At 45.2% G+C, this 23,019-nt stretch overlaps 1 protein-coding gene across 1 annotated transcript; it reads left to right on the top strand.

Annotated features, from left to right (window-relative positions):
* Nucleotides 1-34: 34 nt before the first annotated feature.
* MVK (mevalonate kinase) lies at nucleotides 35-22,248 on the top strand. Its single transcript, XM_030582482.1, has 11 exons — nucleotides 35-133; nucleotides 804-895; nucleotides 1,029-1,176; nucleotides 2,052-2,199; nucleotides 2,704-2,859; nucleotides 7,884-7,987; nucleotides 9,490-9,535; nucleotides 11,042-11,132; nucleotides 12,423-12,539; nucleotides 18,220-18,373; nucleotides 19,555-22,248. Exons 2-11 carry the CDS (start codon nucleotides 818-820, stop codon nucleotides 19,704-19,706), a joined length of 1,194 nt encoding a protein of 397 aa, XP_030438342.1. The 5' UTR covers nucleotides 35-133; nucleotides 804-817; the 3' UTR covers nucleotides 19,707-22,248.
* The last annotated feature ends 771 nt before the right edge of the window (nucleotides 22,249-23,019 follow it).

Here is a 23,019-nt window from a genome sequence, read left to right as displayed (position 1 = left end):
TGCTGGTTCCCCATTGGGCGCCGAGGGACCTATCGGGGAGCTCCTGGGGCTGCAATACCGCCTGCGTGGTGGTTACTAGCGTTGGGTGTGGGGCAGGAGTGCGGGGCTGGTGCGGCCGGGACCTCGGTCCCTGGTGGGTTGGGGGCCCCGCCCCCGAGGTGGGGGGAGGGGACCGGGCAGGTTAGGCTGAGCCCTGCTGGGGGGGGTTGCTGGCTCCCTGGTACCAATGGGGATCAGGAGCCCCGGGCAGTACGAGCCGCCCCCCCCCCCCAGTACGAGCCCTGCTGTGGGGGGAGGGGGCCGGGCAGGTTAGGCTGAGCCTGCTGGGGGGCGGGGCGGGGGGGGGTTGCTGGCTCCCTGGTACCAATGGGGATCAGGACCCCGGGCAGTACGAGCCGCCCCCCCCCCCCCCCGTACGAGCCCGGCTGGGGGGGGGGGCGGGGGGGGTTGCTGGCTCCCTGGTACCAATGGGGATCAGGACCCCGGGCAGTACGAGCCGCCCCCCTCCCCCCAGTACGAGCCCTGCCGGGGGGCGGGGGGGGCCGGGCAGGTTAGGCTGAGCCCTGCTGGGGGGCGGGACGGGGGGGGTTGCTGGCTCCCTGGTACCAATGGGGATCAGGAGCCCCGGGCAGTACGAGCCCCCCCCCCCAGTACGAGCCCTGCTGGGGGGCGGGGCGGGGGGGGTTGCTGGCTCCCTGGTACCAATGGGGATCAGGACCCCGGGCAGTACGAGCCGCCCCCCCCTCCCCCCCGTATGAGCCCTGCTGTGGCTTCAAGTCCTGTTCCCTTTCTCCGCTCTGCAGGCGACGCCGTGGAGATGTTGGCCGAGCCCCTGACGCTGTCGGCCCCAGGCAAGGCCATTCTCCATGGGGAGCATGCTGTCGTGTACGGCAAGGTAACGTACTGGGCTGCCGTGGTCAGTTGCACAACGGCAGATGCTTCGTTTAGGGGCGACCGTGAACCTTTTGCTCGTTGTTCTGCACAGTTGCTCTGCCACCTCACTCATGTCTGACTTTTTGTGTGTACAGGCAGCTTTGGCCGTGGCTCTGAACCTGAGAACGTTCCTTCAAATTAAACCCAGTAATAATGGAAAGGTCTTAATATGCTTGCCTAATATTGGAACCAGTGCAACCTGGGAAACCTTCCGGCTCCGAACACTGCTAACACTATTTTCAGGCAAGTGCTGTTAGAACAGTGGAAGTGCATGCCAATATATTTTAAAATCCTGAAATGCCTGGCTTCATCCTCCCCTCAGATATGTGACATTATCTCACCCCAAACAATTATTACACTTTGCTTTTGCTTGGCAACTATCTCGTGTGTTGATGGGTGTTGTTGGTCAACTGGTGGCTAGAAGCTACAGTGGATTTATCTGGTTAGGCTTCTCTCTCCCCCCAAATCAGTCAGCTGGATTTACTATGTGCATTTACACTGCCAGAGCCCGTGCTTTAACTGATCCTCCTGGTCCGCAGGCAGCAGACATGCTGGGTGAGCCACAAGAGATCTGAGTCAGTAGTAGCTTGCTCCCTCTAACTACTATGATTTTAGCATGCACCCTTTAAAAGGGGACAGAATAAAATCTCTCTAGTGTTAGCATGTAGGTGCTTTATCAGCAAACCCCAAAGGTCCCTCTAGTTCAGTGTCCTGTCTTCCAAAGCATCTAGTACCAGTCACTTGTTGTATAAATCTGTAATCACCTGCCTCCACACCCACCTATACTGTAAGACTTGTATGTCTTGTACCACACCTAGCACAAATTAATGTTCTTGGCTCCAGATGAGTCAGAGATAGAACCCTTCCCTGATGTTTCATTTATGATGTTGCTGTGGGCGTCATGAAAGATGCAGTTCTTCAGTATAGCTGGTGGTTTCTTCTTGACTCTCCCCTTTCTCCCCCACCAGTAATCAGTTTGTGCACTGAAGCATAGCGGCGGTTTTATTCTATTTAATGTTACTGGACATGCCATTTTTGTAAATATCATTCTAATTTGAAACAATGGTTTTTAAGCTTTCTTTGTAAATGTATAATTCCACCACTGATTGGTTTCGTAGATGGCTTGGATGAATCTAAATCCCCCAGCCCAGAACAAATGGATGCACTGAAAGAGTTTGCAGGAATCACTACTGAACTTTCAGCCACTGAGAGCCTTGGTACCCTTGCATTTCTCTATCTGTACCTGTCTATTTCAGCTAAATATGGGTAAGAACATAGTCCTCCTCAGAAATGAATGCAGTATGCTAGGTGTGCATGGTTCCTGTGAAATTACAGAACAGAAATTTAACAAGAAATTAGATCTCTAAAAGTAAAATAAGAAACTAAAGGGGGGAAACTTTCCTTTGTGTTTTTAGGCTCTTATCTTGTTAGTAACTCTGAGGTGAAATAGCAAAATTGTGCTGAATGGGTGGAAATCAGCAAGGATATACCCAAAACATGATTAGTCATAACTGAGAAATAGTGCTAATATTCTAAATGTGGCTAACACAGCAGTTGACAATGCTACAAACTACTAAAAAGAGCTATAGCAATGTAATCAGCACAATGGATTTGCAAAGCTGCTCAGCTGTGCTAACTGAAAGTTCAGAAGGCCCATGTCTGTCATACTTGTGATCACACCACCAGCACAGCAATTTTCGTTTGCATCTGTTGGCTTTGATCTCCAGAATGATACTGGCATGTTATGCAATGCATTTTAATGTGTTTCAGACAGATACCAAGCGTGGAGATAGTGGCGTGGTCTGAGCTGCCCACAGGAACTGGGCTAGGCTCAAGTGCTGCCTATTGTGTTTGTTTGGCAGCTGCCCTGTTGACTGCATGTGGAGCCATTGGCTGCCCAGTGGAGGCGGAGAAGTCTGTAGTCAGGTAAAGCATCTGCGAAAAGGCTGTGTGTCTTGGGTGTGTGGAATTGGGGCAGCATAATGTTCCCTAAACCTCCAGTGAGAAGCAAATGAATGTTACTTGTTTCTTAACTTCATATTCCTGTCTCTCTGAGCGGATGGCTTGAAGTTAGTGACATTGTGTCAGGATACAAAATGTGATTCCAAGACATTACTTGTTAAAAACGTTCTGCTTTAGTGTCCAAAGCAATGATTTACAAGATTATTCTGGTACACAGAGCCGAGCAATGTGATCTCTCAGTCCCCTAGTATATTGTTCAGCAAACTTCTATCTGTTCATTCAACATAGTATGCTAGCAAAAATGCATCTTCCAAACTATATTGGACGTGCATAAATATCTGCACCTCTTTATTGTAATTTGTAATTTGGATGCAGTGTAATTTTCACTTACTTTTTGGCATTCAAACTGTAAGTGAAGCTTCTGTAAGAGGCTATTATAAGGTGGGTGCGTAACTGGCTGGATAACCGTACTCAAAGAATAGTTATTAATGGTTCCTAATCCTGCCGGAAAGGTATAACAAGTGTGGTTCCACAGGGGTCTCTTTTGGGACTGGCTCTGTTCAATATCTTCATCAACGATTTAGATATTGGCATAGAAAGTATGCTTATGAAGTTTGCAGATGATACCAAACTGGGAGGGATTGCAACTGCTTTGGAGGGTAGGGTCATAATTCAAAATGATCTGGACAAATTGGAGAAATGGTCTGAGGTAAACAGGATGAAGTTTAATAAAGACAAATGCAAAGTGCTCCACTTAGGAAGGAACAATCAGTTTCACACATATAGAATGGGAAGAGACTGTCTAGGAAGGAGTATGGTAGAAAGGGATCTAGGGGTTATAGTGAACTGCAAGCTAAATATGAGTCAACAGTGTGATGTGGTTGCAAAAAAAAAGCAAACGTGATTTTGGGATGCATTAACAGGTGTATTGTGAGCAGGACACGAGAAGTCATTCTTCCGCTTTACTCTGTGCTGGTCAGGCCACATATAAAGTATTGTGTCCAGTTCTGGGCACCGCATTTCAAGAAAGATGTGGAGAAATTGGAGAGGGTCCAGAGAAGAGCAGCAAGAATGATTAAAGGTCTAGAGAACATGACCTATGAAGGAAGGCTGAACGAATTGGGTTTTTTTAGTTTGGAAAAGAGAAGACTGAGAGGGGACATGATAGCAGTTTTCAGGTATCTAAAAGGGTGTCATCAAGAGGAGGGAGAAAACTTGTTCACCTTAGCCTCTAAGGATAGAACAAGAAGCAGTAGGCTTAAACTGCAGCAAAGGAGGTTTAGGTTGGACATTAGGAAAAAGTTCCTAACTGTCAGGGTGGTTAAACACTGGAATAAATTGCCTAGGGAGGTTGTGGAATCTCCATCTCTGGAGATATTTGAGTAGGTTAGATAAATGTCTATCAGGGATGGTCTAGACAGTATTTGGTCCTGCCATGAGGGCAGGGGACCGGACTTGATGACCTCTCGAGGTCCCTTCCAATCCTAGAGTCTATGAATCTGTGTCATCTTTCATAGGGTCTTCACTTAACATTGCAAGGAAAAAATATAGTAAGATATGTGAACTCATATAAACTTAACACACACTTCTATATATGGTCCTATTTGTATGGAAGCCCCTTTATGGCCCTATTCACCATCTTCCATCCTCTCATCAAAACACACTTCTGCTGTGAGGTCTGTAAACTTGGATCTTCCCCTGAACCTGATTGAGCAGGTAAAGAATAAAACCGTGTAGCAGTTAACTTCAGCAACTGCATGATCTCCCTTCCATAGTCCTTGCCTTCCCAACCCATCAGTCCTCCTGTAGGGTCCCACCATCTGTCCTTGTGTCTACTTAGGACTCAATCCTGCAATTGCCAGTGCACAAGCCTCCACTGAAGCCACTACATGGGCACAGGTGTGTGCCCGTGCCCATCCCCTGAGTTGCAGACAGAGGGATAAGGTGGTTATTTTTCCATAGAGTTCAGTGTACATATGGTGCTGGAGGAGCAATAGTGAACCTTACAACTTCCCAAAGAAATCAGGATCAGTTTATTCTTTACAAGTTGTATGAGTAACAAGAGGCATTTGCCAGCAGGGCCTGTCGTTGTATTGCCCAGTAAATTATGCTTCATGCCAGTAGTCATACACCTTGGTAACACTTTTCTTCTTCCCTCTTCATCAGAGGGGGGGGAATCCAGTTTAGAATTAGACAGAAGAGCCATCAATGGTTAAGAAAATAATCTTGTTTTGAGGAATAGTCACAGCCCCCTAGCAGTTAAGGGACACCAGCCAGAAGTGTTTTGAGACCAGATGTTTGGCAGTGTCCTTGTCAGCTACAGTGACAAATGAAAAGTATCCTTGAAGTGCAGTATTCTGGAGAAGGAGAGGAAAACATCACTCCCAAAGAATGCCCTGTGATGGAGCCGTGATGAGTCAGGACTAGGGTAGTTTGTGCTTTAGCACATCTTGGTTTCACCTTCCACAGAAATATAATTTCTACTCTTCTTTCTCTCTCTCCCCTTGTAAAGGTCTGTGATTCTAATCACCACTGCCAAACAGCACAGTCTGTTCACAGATGCGTAATGTAAGGGCAAATATTAACAGTTGCAAGTGAACTAAGGAGCTGTGTGTGAAATTCAACTTTTCAGGCTCAGACACCTCCCAGTGAGATGAAGATCTCTGCATGAAGGGCAGACACATGTTCTTTTGGAGAGCTGCATCCATTTACATTATGGTACAACACTTGATGCCACAGTAGTTGGAATTTATTTTAATATTTCCATTATAGATGTTTGATTTTTAGGCCTTAATATCTAACGTTCCAAAGTGCGTTGGTCTCTCGTATTTGGAACACAATGGGAGCCAATACAGGGTGTGTTTATTAATGAGACACAGTATGCTAGTAACATGGCTCTTTATAAAGTGGTGGTTGAGCAGAAAAAGGTTTAAATTGCATGTGCCTTGAGAATTGTGTTTTTAAATTAAAAGTATTAAGAGAATTTGGTGTTGGGTCAGAGTACTGGGACCAAGGGTATCAGTTTAGCCACAGAGCAGTAGACACTACTGCAGTAAATAGTAGAGAATGGCCATTCACAAAAACCTTCTCCCTCTAGCTCCATTACTGTACCTCTACCATAATGCTATGGGAGAGAAGGTATGTCAGTCCCCCTCCCACCTTTCTGAGTTCTTGGCCTCTTTTCTAGTAACTGTCAACAATGCTGACAACTGTGACAATTGCTTGTGTGATGTAGGGCCCTGTCTGTCAGGATCCATCAACTCATTTCATATACACCAAACGCTGATCTGACACAACTGATCTGGATCAGTACTAGCAATCTATAGGTGGAGGTTCTGTGTCTCATTATGAGCCCTCCAGCCCTCCTCACCCCACTCTGCTGTATAAATACTTAGCACACATACACAATCCATACATAGTGCCACATGTACTGCATGCTCTGCAAATTCCACAAACCCGCCCTGTGCACTCAAAACGACTGCTCCAACAGGCTAGCGCACATTGACACTGAGATTAATATCAGATGTCTCAGCATCAATTGTAGTCTGCACAGTTCAAAGTTAGCTTTTGGTGCAGTGAGTATGAATTTGACAGGTTTTTAACGTACAAGGCCTGAAATAGGAATTACATGATAGGGCAGAAGCATGAACATCAATTTTTTGTAGGCATCATACAGTCTTTAGTGTAACAACGAGAATAGTTGATGAACCATACTGAAGCAAGGGACCAATACTGGGATCCCACCTGCTCCTGGTAGTGTGTTCCTGTGTCTTCCCACCTCTTGAGATCTCATTGGCAAACATCTCATTATCCCTCTTATGCCTAAAGTCTCTTGATTTTTTTCACTCCTATTTAATCCTGTGAAGCATTTTGGGATATGGATCATACAACCAACACTGCTCAAAAGAAATTGTAGTTTGCTGTAATACTGACCTGCTTTTAATACTCCCTTGCTGAAGGGCAGGCCTTTTTCTCTGCACATTCTAGTTAACTCTAGTCTTCGCCAGTGCACGACTGCCATTTTCCTCTCCTCTCCAGCCTGTGTCTCTCACCATGTACAAATAGTAACACTGTATGGATTACAGTAGTGTGTTTAGGCCATCGCCCCATTGTTCCTGGCACTGTACAAACCGATAACTATGAGATGGTCTCTGCCAAGTGGAGTTTATAATTTTAAGTTTAAGATGACACAACAGGTGGATGCAGCAGGCAGACAGGAAAGCACAAGGTATAGTGCTTCTTACTTCTCATTTCCCAAGTCTTAACTGCTAGGGGGCTGTGATTGTTCCTCGGATAGGATGATTTTCATAACCATTGATGGCTCTTCTCTCTCAGCTGGGTTCTCCCCCTCGGAGGAAGAGCGAAGAAGAGAAGTGGCACCGAGGTGTATGCCTACTGCCAGTGAAGCATATCAGACATCTAATTACAATATCAGTGAGGAAGGGAAGTATTATTCCGATTCTTACTGATGGAGACACATTAGACTCTTGGCTTCTGACCACTGAAGGAGTCTGTCAGATCCAGGTGTTCCAGGCATCTAGCCCTTTGCTTGCAGTACTAGACTCTTTCAGATGGAGATTTAGCCAGACCCAGCTGTGACACACACTGCCCTGCATGGAACCTTCCAGAATATTTCCTCACATGCAGCCTTCATGGTGCCAACACTCGGTAGAGGTTGCTGTGTTCATACTGATTCCATCTTGTGATTGTTAGAAGCAGATGCACATAAGTGTGTGGCTTAGATACGAAGGTGACAGGTGCCTGGGACAGCAGTGCTGCTTTTACTGGGCTGAGCACTAATTCATCCTGTTAGTTAATATGGGACTAGGATTCATTTACTCTGCCCCACAAGGTGTCCCCTTGAAGTAATATGCTGCACTTTAGTCTGCTCACGTGATTCCTGCTGCTCTTTATGGCTAGTGGACTCCTTGGTTCCTGTGGCATGTTGCCCGATTGTAGTCATTTTAAACTATTTTTTTGCCTTTCAGGTGGCCTGAGGAGGAGATGGATTTAATTAACAGATGGGCCTTTCGGGGAGAGCAGGTCATCCATGGCAAGCCTTCTGGTGTGGATAACTCTGTAGCGACTTGGGGTATGTATTTTTCAGTCTCAATCCATTCCTCTTTGGCTCTGAATACTGGTGCTTTCACTCTGAGTAGAAGAGACCAGTACTCAGGCTTTGGGAATGATGGCTCTTCCAGTCCCGTTTGTGCACTGCTGCATAGCTGGTGCAGGGAGATTGGGTGGGATTTGCTCTGGATGCAATTCCTAAATAGCAATTCAGCAAAGAATCCAAGGAGCCTTGCATACTGCAGTGAAACTAAGTGGTCTTTCAGTGTGCATCTCAAATAGCTCACAGCCCTTTATGCAGGGAGTTTTGAATATATAAAAATGTGTCCAAAATCCACCCTGCAGACTGACTGACTGTGTAATCGCAATCTCTGTCCTTGTGGCAGACACTGGAATAGAAATGGAAGAGCACGAATAAAGCCTCTTCCCTACACTATCTTGGTACCAAATCCTGTTCTGTAGTTTTCCTCTGTGTTGTTGCCAGCCTGCTGTAGTAGAGACTCACTGGTTATTGATGGCAAAGAATGAAGGTAATGTTACTCCAGAATAAACCCCTCATACAGTAGCAATATTAGTAATACTTTTGCCTCCTCAAGAGGAAGAGAGAATGGTCTGTTGGACTGATTGGAGATGGAGGGAGGAATGAACCAGAAACTCCCCAAGTTCTGATTCTGGCTTTGACCTTGACATCATTTTTTGTGTGACTCAGTTTCCCTATCTGTAAAATGGAAGTAATGCCTCCCGGGGTGTTGAGAGGCTTAATTCATTAACGTCTGACTCACTATATGAATCTCCCTCATTCACATTAATGCCTTGGAAGAGGAGCCCTCATGGAAATAAGTGGAATTTACAAATTATGAAGCAAATAAACATAAATTAAAAAAAAAAAATCTCGCTGCAGGATAATGCTTTGGAAAATGTACGTACTTGGTCGCCTGTACCTTAGTCTTAATTATGTGCAAGTGTGCTGTGATGCTCTGTGTGGGAGTGTTTTTTTTAATTAATCTTTTTAATAAGACTTTATCACAGCTACTCTATCAAAACATTGGGAAGTGGAGACTGAAGTAGCAAGCTTGCTGACTGATGGGGTTCTGTTGGGTTACTAACAGTTATTCTTCACAAATATTCACACTCTGCGCTAAATCTGGTGTTTGATGTGTTTACATCTACCCCAGAAGTCTTCATTTGATTCTTACTTTGTTGTTTTAGACCAATGAAGACTTGATTCTAACCTCTCTCTCTCCATTTGAAAATCTCTTTATTTTCTGTGGCCCTCCAGTACAGGAAAGCAAAGGGTGAAGGCACCAAGTTACTCATATTTGGGCCAGATCTCCCACTGAAGTTAATGGAGTTCTGCCTGTTCACACCGTCTGAGGATCTGGCCCATTGTTTTGCCTATGCTTCTTACAATTAACTTCTCATGCTGTAGTTTAGTTTCTACAGATGAAAGACCCTATATACATTATTAAACACATTATTTTCAGATGTGTTGCGTACTTTGACTATGTATGTATTTCACTTTAGGTGGAGTGCTCCGATTTCAATCAGGAAAATTCACATCATTAAAGAGGTAATATTAAAATTATATACACACACAGAACATATCTGTCAAGTTCATGATCTGAAGGTATGAGAGTAACAAAATAATGCTGAATGGTGTGAGTAGGAATCTTGCAGCCAGAACCCTCTGGTGGACCTCTCAGATAGCTGTAATATCTTGAAAACCAGTTTTGTTGTCTTGGGTTGGGAAAGAATGAAGCTAATGAAATATTTGGTCATTGTCTGAAGTTAGATTACAAGGCAAAAGATCAATATTAATTTCATGGCCTTATAGGCAGCAGGATCAGGTCAGCTCCTGGCAGCAAATGACATTTAAAAAAATAAAACAGAACCACAATTTCTTGCTTATTGAATTTTAGCACCATACAAAAACCAAGCTGCAAAGCCCTGAAAAGAGAGGAGAAACCCTGGTTCTGAATGCTCTCTATATCTCCAACCAATGAGCTATAATCCAATGCCATTAAAATCTTTCACAGTGCATGAAATTGCTCTGTTAGCAGTTAATGTCTCCGGCTGGCTGGTCTCACAAATGGTGTTTCAAAGGAAAGAGATTTTAGCTGGAAAACATGGATCTCAGTAGGCAGGTTTGTCATATTTGTAGAACCAGCACAGTTGTATCAATGTATGTGTAGCTGAGAGCACTGAGCCCCAACCCAGCAAAGCATTTGAACGCACCCTTACTGAAGTTAACAAGACTTCTCATGCTTTAGTATGTTGTTAGATTATGGTCTTAAAATAACCAGCCTGTTCCAAAGGGGTGATAGTCCAACAGCCAGACTGTCTCCTGTGACTGAGATGTTCTTGATGCAGTAGAGAGGGGAAGTTCTCGTGTTATGGCTCCTTGATTCTCTGCTCGCCTTCATTCTGGACTAGGTAGAGCAGTCTGTAAGTGAGATGGATGTAAACAGGAATCTAGAGCACTGTGGTGAAAACCTGGCATCAGCTTCAGATCCATTTTAAAAATGGAGGGTTTTACTGATTGTACATTTTAAAAAATATTTTAAATCTGTACAGTAGCCTTTGTATTTTTGGGGGGGAAAGGGACAAATGGCGAGAAGCAAATTAACTTTCATTCTGCTAAAATGATCAGCAGTGAAATAGTTAACCATGTTGACAACAAAACAGACACCATTAGGCTTCAGAGCAGACAAATCAAAATGGCTGTTCACAGCTCTCAGAGCTGTTGTTTCAGTCTGTGGCAAACACAGGAAGATGCCACTGCATCAGTTTATGCTAGCTTCACATTTTCAAGTTTATTTTCATGATCACAAGAGGTAGGCACTTCATTTTTTAAAAAGTGGAGATTCTAGAGCCTAATTATGTAACAAAGTTTGTGGCTGTGGAATAGCAGAATACATGGGGGCCCTGCCTGTAGATGCAGTTGTTACGTGCATTAAGGTTGTTGGACCATGGCATGAAAAGGGGAGTAAATTTTTTGATGGATGTGGAATAAACCTTGGATCTTGCCCAGTTATCAAGAGGAGAATGAATTTCAGAATCTTTGTTTTGTTTTCAGAGTGCCGACTCTCAGGATCTTATTGACCAACACAAAAGTCTCTCGGAGCACCAAGATCCTTGTGGCAAGCGTCAAAGACAAGATTCTTAAGGTCTAGCATCTTTTTGGTAGATGACAGTGACATGGAAGCACATCTATTAATTGGGCTAACCCAAGGGTTCTCAAACTGGGGGTTGTGAGGTTATTACCTAGGGGTCGCGAGCTGTCAGCCTCCACCCCAAACCACGCTTTGCATCCAGTATTTATAATGGTGTTAAATTTATGTATAAAAGTGTTTTTAATTGACAAGGGGGGGTCACACTCAGAGGCTTGCTATTTGAAAGGGGTCACCAGTACAAAAGTTTGAGAACCACTGTGCTAAACCAGTGGTAGCAAGGCAGTACATTGATTGTTGAGGGTGGGGAGAATTGACCTGCACTTAGGAGTAATCCCAGGATCCCTTCCAGGGGGGTAGCAGGTGTGCATTGCTGCATTCACATGGATTTCTTGGAAGCTGTTTAGTGGTATTACTATGTTCCTTCTGGCATTGCTGCTGCATGAGCAGGGGGAGGGAATGTAACTCGGGAGGAGAAAGGTTTCCCCCCAAGAGAAGGAGTAGGTCAAAATATCCGCACTAAGGTGATGCGTTGGATCGGACACTAACTGTGGAGTTTCTATGTCACTCCAGCCAAGTCCTCTCAACAGGACTCCTCCAGGAATTGTCCCTATATCTGGCTTTCTATGCTCAGTGGACTCTCAGCTATTATGCAGTTCTGCTATAAAGGATTTATTTCTCATCATTCCCCATGGTGAGCAAGTATTACTCCAAACTCTGTGTCAGGACTTCCCTTTTTTAACTAGAATAAGGATCTGGCCGTGACTCTTCCTGTTGTTGCAGTGACAAGCAGCATGGTGAATCCCAGGCATTCAAATACCATGCTCGGCGCCAAAGAATCAAGAGAGTCTCGTTAAACATCATGAGATTTTTAAAAAAAATCTATTTTTTTCTTTTGTAATTTTGCTTTCTGAATTTTGGAACCTTAGAGTTTTGTTTCCAGGCTTGTCTCTGCAACCAGAGGGCTAGAAACTTCTTTTTGGTGAGAATCTGTTTTCATTTAAAAAAAATCTCTAACTCCAGGAGCTTGGGACTTTAAGAAAAATGCTAAACATCATCAGTCTCTCAACAAAATTACAAGAGTTTGCAACCCTGAAATGCCAAACCTAACCCTGTTTCTCTCCATTTCCTCTGACACCCCAAATGTGACCAGCTTCTGCTTTACGTCCTTTATTGCACATGAATTGTCCAGCCTCAGAGGGCTTGGCCCAACTGCAGCACAATCGCAGTGAAGCCACCGAACACCACAGAGCTGTCTTCATGTCTCCCATTTTCTTCTTGTCACAGTTTCCTGCTATAATGAACCCAGTGCTTGCCTCGATAGATGCAATTTCTCATGAGTGTGAAAGTGTTCTAGAAGCAATGGCTGAGAGTCCATCACAGGAGTATTACCCTGTGCTAGAGGTAAGGGACGCTCTCTCGCCTGTATTTTTAGACACTGTTATAGTCGCACATCAAAACGTCATTTAAAGGTCATTAGAGTTGGGAGAGATTTCGATAGCAGGCAATGTTCAGTTCAGAGTGAACCACAACTTGTATCTGCTATCATTAATGCACTCCCTATGTCTGAAGTAGTTAAGGTACTGTTGCTACCTCCTGCATATAACACTTATTTGCTTTTATTATTCTTTCAGAGCCATAAATTTCATTTCCCTTAGTTGAAGGATCAGAATGTCCCCTCCCTTAGAATGGTTTGTGATTTGATGGCCAGTAGCCCTTTGAATTGAAAGTAGCTCTTCATAAAACCACCATTCTCATTACTGACAAAGCCAATACAGAAGCACAAAACTCAGCAGCTGCTGTTTGTGATAGACTAGTTAGAAACCAGCCCCCGCTTTGTGCTTGTCCTGTCTCCAGGCTCAGGAGAGCAGATAGCAATTGTTGTGCCCAGAACAATTTTGACATTGATGCATGAAGTGAATAAGATCTGTGTTCATTTTGGCTCCATTCAAAGCACGGGGAGGCTGTTGTGGAAATGATTCTTTCAAATTAAAGACACTTTTCTCTCTTTCCCTCCCCCCCCCCCCCCCCCGCACGCGCAAATGTATGGGGCACTGTCCTCAATGTCCTGATTATAATAAAGTAATTATTAGTTAGTGTTGGTAAAACTTAATTCACCAACTGCATCTGTTGGGACATGTTTCATTATGACCAGGTGGATGAACCCACATCTGGTGTGGGAGTGAGGGAGGGGCAGTCGCATGTGCTAAATGCTGAACGCTTAGGGTGCTCAGAAACAGAGGTGTTGATAGGACAGAATTCAAGCAACAAGGCCATAAATGCAGTGACCTGCTTTAAGAACAGCTGGCTGCTGCTTCTTCCATTGCTCGAGGTGTTGATAGATAGCAAGGTGTCCTGTCCTTCTTGCTCTCTCGGCCCCCCCCCCCCTCCCCGCGCGCGCAAACACATCCACAAGTAACCATTCTTTCCCCCTTGGTTACAATATGGAGTCGCCTTCACTGGCGGGAATGCAGATGCTCTACCCAAGGTGAGTTCACAATCCGTTTTCACCAGGAGAGGTTTGAAAGGGCAGCTTTTGTTTCCCTCCCCCTTGTTTGTGTTGTCTCTTGCTGTATCCAGTTGTGAAGGCTGGAGGCTCCGGCGGAACAAGAAGCAATCTGTGTCTCTTGCTGCCGTGGATGGAACAGTTGTGAACAAGTGGAGATGAGTGTCTGGGGAAGATAGAGAGAAGGATATGGGATATCGCAAGGCCAGATAGAGATGGTGTCAGAAAGTGAGCCTGGCAGATGACTGAGGAACAACAAAGGCAGTGACAGTTGTGATAAGCTCAAAGTCTGGGCCAGAAAGAGCGCTGAGGGCCATGGAGAACGAGTGGAAGCTTTGTGCTAAAGCACAGGACTGGCATTCAGGACTCCTGGGTTCTCTGCCACATGAATCCTGTTTGAACTTGAGCAGGTCACTTAAGCTTTCTGTCTCAACATCAGTTCTCTATCTATAAAATGGGGCTAAGACACCCTCTCCTGCAGGGATGCTTTGAGACTTCCATTGTCAGTGGCTATAAACGCTGTGAGGTCCAAGGGGGGAGGGATAGCTCAGTGGTTTGAGCATTGGCCTGCTAAACCCAGGGTTGTGAGTTCAATCCTTGAAGGGGCCACTTAGGGATCTGGGGCAAAAATCAGTACTTGGTCCTGCTAGTGAAGGGAGGGGGCTGGACTTGATGACCTTTCAAGGTCCCTTCCAGTTTTAGGAGATATACCTATCTTGATGCAAAGTTATGCCACACTGTTCTGCAGTCAAAATGGCAGGGTTTGCACAGTGCTTATTCAGAGCATAGTGGTTGGAATTTTCTCCCTCGTATTTTCATGCCAAGGCTCTCCTGTGCTACATTGCCACTCTCCATTCAGAGCTGCTTACAGCACTGTATAGTCTCGTAGAGTACATTCCTTAGGAAAAAGATCTTCTGGGAGGGCTGTGTGCAGTCAACCCCTGTGTCTAGGGTATCCTGTGTGAGATGAGTTTGGTAGATCTCAGTCCAATTCCCAAGCGCCTGTAGCAAAATTAGGATTTTGCTTTTACCACTGCACCAAGATGGTAGAATGATTTCTGTGAAAGCTGTATTCTGTGTAATGTAGTGGAGTGCTACCTAATGGTTAGATAAGGAGACTGAGTCTGAACTCTTCTGTTCCTGGGCTTTTCACTGAGTTGCAGTGTGACCTGAGACAATTCACTTCATCTCAGTCCTTCATGAAAGAAGGGTTGTGAGGTTTAGCGTGAAGAGTGCTTTGAGATTCCCAGATGAAAGATGCTGGAGAGGTCCTGTTTAAATTACAAGGAGGAGGAATGCTGCAGTAGGTTGGTTTCTGTTTGTCTTGTGTCTGAAGAGCCCACAGAGGCATGGTTGTTTATATGCTGCATACATACATACCTATATTTTTGACCGCTGCTGTGGCTGAAATGTGCAGTTCTGGAAGTCCTTGTACCTGAGCCATTGAACTACTCTACTGTGTCAGAAGCTGTCATCTGACTCCTGGCAGATCTTGGATTGGAATATGACGGGTGTCTTGGATCATCACAGACCGCATTGTGCCCTGCACTCAGGCATATAAAGAGGCCCCTGGATGGAGGTCTGTCCAGTCCAGTGTACGGAGCCTGCAATGTGTACATGCTAAACACTGCTGGCTAAATCCATCTTCCCTCATTTATCTAAAGTATGTTGCAAATTGGTGTGTGTGTAGGGGGGGTGGGGGTGGTATTTTTTGTATCATGCAATACCCGCATGGTGTTTACAGGAGACCCATGGGGACTGGATAGGTAGCCATGGTGATTGACACCTTCCATGCTGTCCTGTAGCTCTGTGCAGTCAAAGCATCATCCAAAGGCACACCACTGCCTACAGCATGTGCTCCTCAGAAGTCAGGTGGTGGCACTGCAGAGCTCATCATGGCCCTGGGTATGGAAAAGAGCAAATATCTGAAATAATATAGTGTGCTTGGCCTGCTGGGTATTCAATTGGCTGCCTATTTAACATTGCCAGTGGCTGCCAGCTACTCCCTCTGCTACGTTCTGTCACTGTATCATGGCCCTGTTCTGTGTAAAACCTTAAGGCCTCAGGATTTTGTGGCTAGCAAACTCTTACTTCCAACACTATCTGTTCTGATGTGTTTGAGAGGAAGGAGAATCATGTGGTTAAGGGAATTGTGGGTTTAGTTCCTGACTCTGCCACAGACCCATCGTGTGACCATGGACAGGTCACTGAACCTCTCTGTTCCTTCGTTCCCCATCTGTAATGTGGGAATGATGATCAATCCTCCTTCTTCCCCCCCGCATTTGTCTGTCTGTTCAGACTGTAGGTCTTCCGGCAAGGTCCGTCTCTTCCTATATGTGTGTTTCATACAGCATCTAGTACAGTGGGGCCTGATCTTGGTGGGGCATCTGCATACAGATGTAATACAAATCATTCCATTTGTGGTGGTCTCAAGTGGCAGATGGATCCAGCTCAGAGCCAGAATGGCTAGTGTGACTGGCGAGAATCAGCAATGGGAGGTGATGGTGGGTTGAGCTTAATTGGGGCTGGGAATGTTGATCTGGCTCAGGCTGCTCAGTTGCTGCCTGTTGACCTGACCTGTTAATTATAATTGAGCCCATTCATGTGCACTTAATTAATGTCCTGTGTGTGGGCTTCTGGTGCTGCTTTAAGAAATTTCTTCTCTCATCCACTCGTGTCTCATTACCCTGTTTTTTCAGTGCTCTGCTGGTAATGATCTGTGCCTTGCATACGGCAGCATTTCAGCCAGCTGCTCTTTTCCAATTAACTCCTTTAATTCTGAGCTTCCATTTTCTTAAACAAAAAACCCTCTCACTTTATTCTTTAAATTTCTGTGTGCATGTTTAGGTCTGTGCTAGCTGCCAGCTCAGCCCTGTTCTGTAATGTTCTGTGTCTACAAGGCAAGCACATTGTGGGCAGTGCAGGCTTCCCCCATCAACGCTCTCCAGCCAGTGTGCTTAGCTAATCTGTGGGACTGCTCTTCTCCAGGGGAAATGCAATCGTTCAGTCACCATGGCCCATTCAGTCCTTGGCCTCTCTGAAGCTGCCATTCATGCTTGGTTTTGTGGTATTGGATACCTGCATGCTGGGACTGGACTTAATCTGTCCAACTCGTGTATTAAAGGACGCTGAACAGTTATTTGATTGTGATGACTCTGGATCCAGATTGCCAGGGGCTGTATTTGAACTGCTCACCAGAGGTGAAAGGGTCTGTATCCTGTTATCGATCTCCTGGGCCATTCATGCCTCCTTGCCACAAGCAACTAACTGTAGTAACAGCAGGATTTGGTCGTGAGTAGTCTTGCAGCGATTGCAATATCCTGGCCTGCTGCAGACCTGCATGAGAGAGGAGCCTCAGGGTTCTGGCTGCTTGCATTAGCTGGGCTTGTGAATGCTGTAGAAATCATCTCCGCTTTGGAAAAAGGCTTGCTTTGTACTTCCATAGCCATAGATGGTCCCAGAATGGAGGACTGCAGGAAACGTTTAAGATCCTGACTTGGGTTGGCCAACAAATACCTAGAGCACCTAACTCATGATGAAGGAAGGCCCCTGGGTCTGTGTCCGGAATCTCTGCCTTGCAGTGGGGAGAGAAGTGCTGTGTGATACACACAAGGGAGATTTGAATGTTGATTATCACTGCCTTGGCGGTTCCACTTTCTATCACTGGAGCTGGATGGATTGCAGAATTGGCCAGGAATGGGAGCAATCCTAGCACGATTCCTATTCCACAGCTAGGGAAGGATTTCTATGGTGTCCTGTTCGGTGCATGCGTAGCAGGAGAGAGAGGAAGCAGGCCAAGACTACCGAGGGCTGGAGTTCAGTGCCTGCAGTGAATGGCAGCTCTCTTGGCCCTCTGCTTCCTGTGACCTCTCTCTCTGTCTCTCTCTCTCTCTCTCCCCCCTCTCTTTTTTTTTTTAAGACATTATAAAATGAACTGATATCTGTGTCTGTGCAGTAGTCGCGGGCTAGAGTAGAAGCCTGAGGTTGCTAGTGGGCTCGCTCTCGTTGTTCAGCATTTGCCTGTTCCTGAGCAGCATTATGCTGCCCAGCTTCCTGTTGCAGTAAGATGTGGCAGCCTGTCGGTGACATCCTAATGGGTAGCTGAGCCACAGTACAGCTCTGCTTGACGGCGCCTTGGAATAGCACCCTCTATCACTGGAGAAGAGACCTGTTCTGGTGGATTGAGATCCAGAGCTGTCCTTGGGAGGCCGGCGAATCAGGGCGACTGCCCTTTGGGGGGCACCCCCAGCCCCACCCCTTCCATCCAAGGGAGAGTGTGCCGGGAGGGAGAGTGCATGGCACCGCAACTGCAGCCTCCTCCACCCCAGGAAGGCGGGTCGCATGGCCCCAGCACCCTGGAGACCAGCGGTGCTGCTGAAGCAGGGCCCTGGAAGGGTGGGTGAAGTGTGGGCGGGGCCATGCCTGGCTGTTTGGGGAGGCACCGCCTCCCCTACCTGCCCCCCGGTGTGGCTGATACCGGAAATGACGAATTTGTCACTTCCACCCTGGGTGCCATGCCCCCCACCCCAGGCCGGACCTGCGATCCATGTGGTCTTGTTGTCTTTGCTTTGTTTTAAGGAGCTCTTTGATGTAAACCAGCATCACTTAAATGTGATTGGAGCTGGCCATTCCTCACTGGACAATGTGTGCCGAGTGACCGCCACACACGGGCTGCACAGTAAGCTGACTGGTGCTGGAGGAGGTGGCTGTGCAATCACTTTGCTAAGACCAGGTCAGAAATCCTTAATTTACTACTAATCAGTTAACTCTGTCTTCCTTGTATGTTGCCATAGAGACATAAAGGGGCACTGTTGTAATTAAAAAAAAAAAAAAAAAGCCTCGTCAGCACCTAAATTGTTAAAACCGATTAAAAAAAAATTAAAACCTAATTTTGTTCTTTGCTGTTCATAGAACTGTTTTACATTTCTCCAGCTGAGCTTCTGCAACTGGTTGAGTCATTTTCACTTTACTGAGGCTGGTGGGAGCTCCGCTTAGATGGCTGACAGAGCGGGGCCTTTACTATCACTGTGCAGTGTCTGTGCTGCTGAAGTGCCCGTATTAATACTTGGGTGCCATAGCCTAAAAACATGTCACCGCATGTTAAATGTGTGGGAAATAGGTTTGTTGGGCTCTTTTGCCTGTGTGCGTTGGGTGAGGGATAGGCTAGCGGTGCAATATACGGGTGATTGTCCATGAACCATGTGTGTACTTCTGCCCTCTACAGGCTGGTACGAGAACTGCTCAACTGTTACATAGACCCTGTATTTGTAAGACTTGGTGGGGTTCATTTCTTAGAGCAGAAAGATCTGTGTGATGTATAGTAATAACTGTGTAAAATCCATCATGGTCATGAACATGGTAGAATAATGGTTTTCAATCTATGGTCCGCGGATCCACAGACACCAAGACTCCCAAAGGGATCTACATCTTCTTTCAATATATTTTGGGGTCTGCAAATGAAAGAAGGTTGAAAAACACTGTGGTAGAATATGTAGGTGGATACTCTTGCACTGGTTTGCTTATTAATTTTACATAGGAATGTCCTATTTAAAGAGCAAAAAGGATGTATGTATAAACTGAAAATGACACGTCTCTGCACCTCTAGAATACCACTCCATTGTAGTGGGACCCTGAGATGCTTGGCATGCTAGAAGCTACTGGGTTCTAAAGAGTCCATTAATGTCTCCTGCCAATGAAAACTTAAGTCAAACCTAATGGTAAATTGGCTGCTCATTAATGTAAGAAGGAACAGATAAAATGTACCCCTTTATGCCCTCACCCCAAACTTAGCACGTTCATTTCCTTTTCATGGTGATACCATTTAGCCCATATTAAACATGCAGCAAAGCACTTCCATCTCCCAGCAGTGACCATGCTGAACTTAACTGGCTGGTGTAACCTCCTTCTTGGCAGACATAGACCCATTGATGGTGGAAGCAGCCAGACAAGATCTCAATGCCTGTGGATTTGAATGTTGGGAGACCAGTATTGGGGCGCCTGGAATATGTCTTCATTCGCTGTCTTCTTTGAAAGCAGAAGTTCTGCGTATCTTTAATTCGGTTTAAGATGACATGGACTCTGACTGTACCCTACCTTTCTGCCCCTGGAAGTTCAGAGCTTCTTAATTCTTCACAGGAGTGGCCACCCATGGTGCCAAACACACTTCAGAGTTCAGCTTACTTTGCCAGTCTGAAATATTTTGCCCCCTTTTCCGTGGCTGTGAAAGTGTCGTCATGAACTGAGAGACTGAACCGAATTCAGACCTGGCGTATCTAACAGGGCAGCTCCACTGAAGACAGTGGAATTATTGCTCTCACCTACCCAGCTGTGAGTATGGCTCTGTTTCTCAACCTTGAAGCTGTCTTTAGTAAACACTACAGTGTTAACAGTGGACACAGGAGGGAGGGGTGTGTTAACCCTGCTGTCCTGGCCAAATTCTGGCCTGAGTAATTAATTATGTTTTACCCCACTATGCATCGAAGGGAGGCATCTTCTTCACTTCACCTTCACCTGCCTCTCGAGACCAATGTGAGGCTGGAGTAGTTCGTGTGCAGAGAGTACCATGTGCAGAGAGTACCATGAGAGTTTCTGGTGAAAGGCACCACAGAATGCAAAGCATGAGACTGCTCCTGTATTTCTACTAATGGTGTTAGAGGCACTGCTGAGATTAAAATATAAATAAATAAACGACACTTACCTGTATCACTAATTGAATCTCAGATAATTAAAGCGGAAGGAAACAAAATTCTAATACATTTTGCCCCATTTCTTAGTTTCCTTTAGCATATCCCTTCTCTGTCTAGGCTGTTGCGTCTGAGCAGGCTTGCTGTTTGTAGTCTCATGGTTTGGTTCTAATGCTAGTAACGCCACAAAATCTGCAGGAAGATGTTTAAAGCCAAAGGCACTCTTCCTTTATTTTAATTTCATGTTAGTATTTCTGTTCATAGTAGATTTGTTAGAATCCCTGAGTTTTTGTTTTTTAACAGTCTAATCTTTGGTCACAAATGTGAATGTTAAGGACACATTCCTTCTACATTCCCAGGCAAAGGTTATGTCAATGGATGATATCTGTTACTAGTCATCGTTCCTTAATGCCGCTCAGCAGAGTGGGTTGCCAGAGGAGCTTGACCCATAAAGTAAATCAATTTCCAAAATATTTTTGCAGTTTCTTAACTGATGCTCCCTCTAGTCAGGCGAGCTGCTTCTCCAGTGCAGAGTCAGTATCTCTTCCATTACTTGTTTTGTTAGCCTCCAGTTTTGGAATGGGCTGTTGTCCTTCACCCCTCAACTTCCAAACCAGACACCTCTCATGTAAATCGTGTCTTAATCAACAAATTGACAGCTGAATGTGTTAAATGTAGATTGCAGCCTGCATACTAGAATTAGTACCATGCTTTCCCTCCTCCCACTGCTTCTGTATTGAGCCCTGGCTAGATAAGGGCCCTGTGGATACTAATCACAATTGTAATTCAGCACTGAGAATTGGCACCCTTGAAAAAGCTCCTTTCCCTTAGTGCCCTGGCTAAGCATTCCCAGCAGCCCAGCTGTGTGGGTAGGACAAGTAACAACTGTTTTAGCATAGTGGGTTAAAGAGCTGCCAATGCCTGGGTGGAGGGAGGGGTGGAACTTCACAAATTGATCTGCAGTGCAAACGGTGCTGCCTTTAGCATCTTCTATTGTGGGTTTTCTTGCTTTTTTCAAGGGTTACAGATGCTGTTTCACAAGACAGACTGTTTCTTCAATGCAGTATGAGCTGGATGGACCCACTAACTTGTTTTAGGGCCCGTCTACATGGGAAAACGTACTAGCAAAATATTCCAGATACACCTCCACATGGGGATCCATAATGGTATAACTACAGTGGCATAATTATAGAGATAGAGACTAATAAACGTCCCTATGTAGACAGTATCAGAGGGGTAGCCGTATTGGTCTGGATCTGTAAAAAGCAACAGAGTCCTGTGGCATCTTATAGACTAACATGTATTGGAGCATAAGCTTTCGTGGGTGAATACCCACTTCATCAGACACATGTAGACAATCCCTTAGACTTCTGGGACATCTTTTTGTGTGTAACAGCATTGCTGAATGTCCTAATATGTAATCAAACAATGTATCTCCACCCCAAGAAAATCTCTGTTCTCCTAGAACCAGGGTATGTGACCTGTCCTATTGTTAGGCTTGGCAGAATTACATTTTTCACTTTTTGATAATTTTGACACCTAACATTGATGGGTGTTTTTTTGGGGTGGGGCAGGGGTTAAGCATTTTTTAGACTTATCTTTATTTTATTTTATTTTCACAGTTTGTAGGAAATTTATGCAGGGGGTCAGGTAATTGGTTATAATAGACGGTGAGATTCAAAAAGTTAAAGCTGTGTAACTGTTAAAACAAATTCTCAACATCATGTGTCAAAATATACAAAGTAAATATCCTTTAAATTAAACTCATAAGTTCTCAAGTAGCACCTTTCTTTCTTTGCCATCTGTAAATTTTGGTAATTATCAATAGAAATTTTTTGTCAATTTGTGTATACAGTGAAACTGACATTTATTTAACCTGACATTTATTGACTTTTACCAATAAAATCTAATCTTTCCAAGTGTACCTCTGTTGCCTTTTGTGTGCTCATGGAGGTATAGAGCCATCTTGAATCTAGGCAGAAATGATTTGATCATACAATTTTTCTTTTTAAGTGTTTTTAAAAAAAAAAAACAACCAAAAACCTTGAATTCAGTTCTTTTCCACCATCTCCTTGCGCCGGTGCACACCCCCATAACTGTCTCTGCGTTAAAACTTGTCTCGCTGGCATATCACGGGCCTTTGGCAGCTAATCCAGGGCTTGAGAGGCAGAGGGCAGCTGTCTGCTTCCTCCTACTAATTCTTACTCTTCTGTGAGTCTTCCCTCTGCCCTCACCCAGCTCCCATGTGTGTGTTCCGATTTTTCTTTTCTTTTATGTGACTTTAGTGCTGGAGCCGATGGTCATCTCTCCAGCCACTGAGCAGTCACAGCGCTAGCGGTCCACACTACGCCTGGAGAGGCTCGCCTCGTGGCATGAGCCCATCTTTACTTTCCCTGAATGCCAGTTGAGGGGTCTGTCTTTTTGATGCAATTATCTTAGCTGAGACCATGAAACTCATGACTCCATATTAGCCACCAAAAAGCCATCAGATGGTAACCTTCAATCACTGGTAACCCGGGCTAGATATTCAAAGCAGCAGCCTAGATGGGAAGCCTCTAATTCCTGTTACTATTCTTCTCAACCATTCAGTTCCCCTCTCCTTTCCCTCACTAAATAAATGTGAGCAGTGAGTGTGACACCTCCATTTCATCCTCTAGCTCTTTGTTACCCTAGCACAACAACTCGAGCTGTGGAC

This window comes from Gopherus evgoodei, chromosome 13 (genome assembly GCF_007399415.2).
Source record: "Gopherus evgoodei ecotype Sinaloan lineage chromosome 13, rGopEvg1_v1.p, whole genome shotgun sequence".
NCBI classification, from domain to species: domain Eukaryota; kingdom Metazoa; phylum Chordata; order Testudines; family Testudinidae; genus Gopherus; species Gopherus evgoodei.
The sequence above is the reverse complement of the archived record's forward strand: the minus strand, read 5'-3'. Positions and strand labels throughout refer to the sequence as shown.